The sequence below is a fragment of the Nomascus leucogenys genome, chromosome 1a, assembly GCF_006542625.1.
Source record: "Nomascus leucogenys isolate Asia chromosome 1a, Asia_NLE_v1, whole genome shotgun sequence".
NCBI classification, from domain to species: Eukaryota; Metazoa; Chordata; class Mammalia; order Primates; family Hylobatidae; genus Nomascus; species Nomascus leucogenys.
Genome location: NC_044381.1, coordinates 40,161,296 through 40,165,496, shown reverse-complemented (window position 1 = coordinate 40,165,496; position 4,201 = coordinate 40,161,296). Strand labels below are relative to the sequence as shown.

Sequence of the window (4,201 nt, the reverse complement as noted above, 5' to 3'; positions counted from 1 at the left end):
TTATTAATAGTTATTGCTGTTAATTTATTACTGTGCCTAATTTATAAGTTAAACTATATCATAGGTATTTGTGTGTAGGAAAAACCATAGTGTATATAAGGTTCAGTACTACTCACCATTACAGACATCCACCGAAGGTCTAAGACATCAATTAGGCTATTTTACCATAGGCTATGCCTCCTCCCCTTTCCTTTCATAATCGTTACTCCTTAATAATTGCTTTTCTACTCCTCGATCTCGGCATCTGCTTCCCAGAGGACTCAACTGACACACATCTTTAAAGAAAAATAGGCAGATTTATAAAGAGGCAATTCACAAAAGGAATGGTGAAATAATTAGGAAAATGAAAAGTTAGGGAATAGTTAGATAGACGTTTTTATCTATCATATTAGCAAAGTTTACAGAAGTTGAATAATATTTCTGTTGGCTAGCATGTATTGGGAATGTAAATTGTGAAGTATGTGGTCATGTAAATTGACATACCCATGTCGGAAAGCTGTTTTGCAAAATATTTTAAAATTATATGTAAATACCACATGACTCAGAAATTTCACTTTTTAAATGTAGTTTAAAGAACATTTGCCACGAGCCCGGTGCCCAGGAGCCCGGCCGCCTGCCCGCCCGGCGCCGCCCGCCGCGCCCGCCCGGCCCCGCCCGGCCCGGCCGCTCGGCCCGAAAGCCGCGCCGCGCGCATGGGGCGCGCCCCCTGGGGGGCGGCCGAGGGCCGCTGAGCGCCGGGCCCGCCCCCGCCGATACGCCCAACCGCCCGCGCCGGGGGTTCCAGGCCGCGCCGGCCCGGGGCTGAGCGGCCCCCCGCGCCCGGCATGCCCGGCCCGGCCCGCCGGCCGCCGCCGCCCAGGGCCCGAGCCCGCGCGGCGCACACTCAGCCCGGCGGCGCCGCGTGGCCGAGGGAGCCCGCCTGCTGCGAGCCAGGCGCGGGGCGTCAAGGTCACCGGCCCGACGGGGCGCACGCGCCGCCATGGAGGCCAAGGTCCGCCCGAGCCGGCGCTCGCGTGCGCGCAGCGTGACTGTGGCCGGCGCCGGGAGGCCGCCCGCGACGCCCGCGCCCAGAGCCCGTCGTCGGGCTACGAGCCCGAGCCCAGCCCCGGCAAGTAGAACGCAGGCCTCCGCGGCGCGCCGCCGCCGCCGCCGCCGCGAGTCCAGCTCGCAGGAGGAGGAGGTCATCGACGGCTTCGCCATCGCCAGCTTCAGCACCCTGGAGGCCCTGGAGAAGGATATGGCCCTGAAGCCACTTGAGCGGAAGGAGAAGTGGGAGCGTCGTCTCATCAAGAAGCCCCGGGAGTTGGAAACCTGCCCCCCTGTGGAGCCCAGTGAGAACAGGCGGCCCCTGGAAGCAGGCAGCCCCGGGCAGGACCTCCAGCCCGCCTGCGATGGGGCGAGGAAGGTCCCACTGCAGCCCTCCAAGCAGGTGTGCTCCCCAGAAGGGGAGCCAGCCACTGGGACCAGAACGGCCCGGCCCCGCGCCAGCAACAGCTCCAGCCCAGCCAGCCCCAGGGGTCCCTCCCAGCCCCGTCGGCACTCCTGGACCCCGGGCAGCCCTGCCAGCCCTCCCAGCGACCACTCCTGGGTCAGCGCAGCTGGCCCCAGCGGTCACTTCTGGGCCTGAAACAGCCCTGCCAGCCCCGGTGGTCACTTCTGGGTCCGGGTCAGCCCTGCCGGCCCCAGCGGCTCCTTCCATCCCCAGATCAGCTCTGCCAGCCCCAGCGGTCACGCCCGGCCCAGCCCTGCCGGCCGCATTGGGCACTTCCAGGCCCCAGGCAGTGCTGCAGGCGCCTGCGGTCCCTGCTGACCCCGTGTCACCACTGCCGGCGCCTGCGATCCCTCCTGGCCCCACGGTCCCTCCTGGTCCCCTGCCTCTACTGCCGGCGCCTGCGGTTCCTCCTGGCCCCAAGGCACCGCTGCAGGCGCCTGTGGTCCCTGCTGACACTGTGGCACCGCTGCCGGACCCTGCGGCCATGGGCCAGCCCGTGTCACTGTGGCCAGCCCAGTAGGGCATCCTCAGGACAGTGCAGCCGGCCCCTGTGGTGGCTGCTAGCCCAGTGCCAGCGGTGCCAGCCCCCGTGGCCACTCCTCACCCTCCGACCACGCCGACGGCCCGCCAGCTTCCTCCCAGGACAGTACTGCTGCCTCCGGCGGGCCTTCCTAGCCCCGTGTCAGTACGGCCAGCCCCGAAGGTCCCTGCTGGGCCAGCCCAGCCGCCCCCGGCGGTCGCTGCGGCGCCCAGGCAGCCCCAGCCATTAGTGGAAGCCCCAGAGCAGCCCGGCCCACTCACGCCTTCACTCCTGGGCCCGGGACGGCCGAGGCAGCAGAAGCAGCCGCTCATGGGCCCAAAGCAGCCCTGCCCACCCAAGCGGCCGCTCATGGGCCCAGAGCAGCCCTGCCAGCCCCTGCGGCCGCTCATGGGCCCCAACAAGCCCTGCAAACCCCAGCCGTTGCTCCCCATTCCCGATCGCCCTTCGCTCCTGGGGCAGCCGGGCCCACCCTGCCGGCCTCTCCTGGGGCTCCTGTTCCAGCCGCGGTGGTCCCTGTTGGATCTGGTGCCGGCCTGTCAGCCCCGGCTCTCGCTCCTGGCCCTGGGCCATCCCTGCCGGCCCCTGAGGTCACGGTGGACCCGATCCTGTGCCCCCGGGATGGCCCGTGAGGCCCCATCTGTGAGCCCTGGAGCCTGATGCCTGCAGGCACCTCCTCATATAGGTTTTCCAGCCCACTCCAGTGTGATCTGCACCCTGGCAGGGCCCCGAGGGCCAAGGCCGCCTTGCCCTTCGGGCTGGAGATGTTTTGCCGGACTAGCCTGAGGCCTTGTCTAGACAGGGCTGGGCTGTTTGTCTTTGGAAATTGAGGCTCGGCCAGAGGAGGGAGCCCCTACAGTGCCGTGATCAGGCTGAGGCCCACCACACCAGAAGAAATGAACCCGCGTCTGCCTGCGGCCCTGCCATGCTCCCTCTCCCCCCACTGGCGTCACAGTGCCCCCACCCGCGTTGCTGCCTGTGGTGTGCGTGCCCTGGGAGGGGAACACAGCCCCTGAGGGCGGAGACCTTGCTGGGGGCCCCTCAGCGTCTTTCTGTGCCTCTGAATTGCCAATACTGTCCTTGCATCTCTGAGTCTACGTGCACGCTTGCCCCCGGCGTGCCACCTGTGCGGAGCGCGTGAGCCTGGTGTGCGCGTGCTGTGTGTGTGCGTGCGAGAGAGGGTGTGAGAGTGAGTGGCGTGCTGGGCACGAAGGATCTGTGGGGTGCTGCAGTTCCTGCAGAATGGCCCAGTGGCGAATGGTGAAGGTATGGGTTTCAGTCCAGGCCTTCCCCCTGTTACTCAGGAGGTGCTGGTGTCCACCTCCAGGGCCCCCAAGCTACAGGGGGCACACGGGCACATCTGGTGGGTCAGGACCTGCAGGGGACCCGGAGGCTCCCACCCCCACCTCTCAGGACTCTGCCTCCACCACCCCCATGGGCATGCACTGAAGGGTTGACCGTAGGGTCTCCAGGCGAGGGGGACCCCACAGGGTGGGCAGCACCTTCTCCCGGCTTCCCCACAGTCCCCTGCAATGTCCTATCTGGCTGTTGACCTACATGCAGTTGGGCACACCTCACACTACAAGGCTACCCCTGGGCCCACCCCTGCCCCTTCCATGGCCCCCACCTGTGGTCAGGGGTTGCCACCCCCTCAGGACCTGGTCTTGAGGCAGCCCCACTCGAGTCTTCTGGAGTCGGAGGCACGCCACTCGCCCAAAAGGGAGGGGGTGTTTAGGGGGGCTCTGACTGTCTCCAGACCTCAGGGGAGCTGGGCAGGCTCTAGCCAGTGGTCCTCCAGAGAGCAGCGTTGACCACCTGGACCCCTGCGCCGAGTGACAGGAGGCCCTGGTCCTGCAGGCCCAGCTGGGCCGCCTCAGGTGTCAGGAAGGGGATGGGTGTCCCTGGCTCCCAGGCCAGGCAGCTGCTGACCTCCAGCACCCCCGCACTTGCTCATGAGGACCCCACCCCTGTAGGCCCTCCTGGGTCCTGACCAGCCTCTGGTGCAGCATCTGCTTTGGCCTCCGGGCCCCCTCGCTCCCCCCCCACCCAGGCCCCTTCCTCCGGTGCTCACCTGGGGTCTCCATCCCAGAAACGCAGGGCTTATTTTTCTGATTAAAGAAAATAAAAAGTGCCATGCCACTATTTTTTATAACAGCATCAGCGTTTGTAAT

At 65.2% G+C, this 4,201-nt stretch overlaps 1 protein-coding gene across 1 annotated transcript; it reads left to right on the top strand.

Annotated features, from left to right (window-relative positions):
• Positions 1-979: 979 nt before the first annotated feature.
• On the top strand, positions 980-2,690 carry LOC105740362 (adenomatous polyposis coli protein 2-like). The gene is given in 3 exon segments (XM_030813984.1): positions 980-1,588; positions 1,672-2,233; positions 2,236-2,690. Coding segments are annotated over 3 exon segments (1,626 nt in total).
• Positions 2,691-4,201: the final 1,511 nt, after the last annotated feature.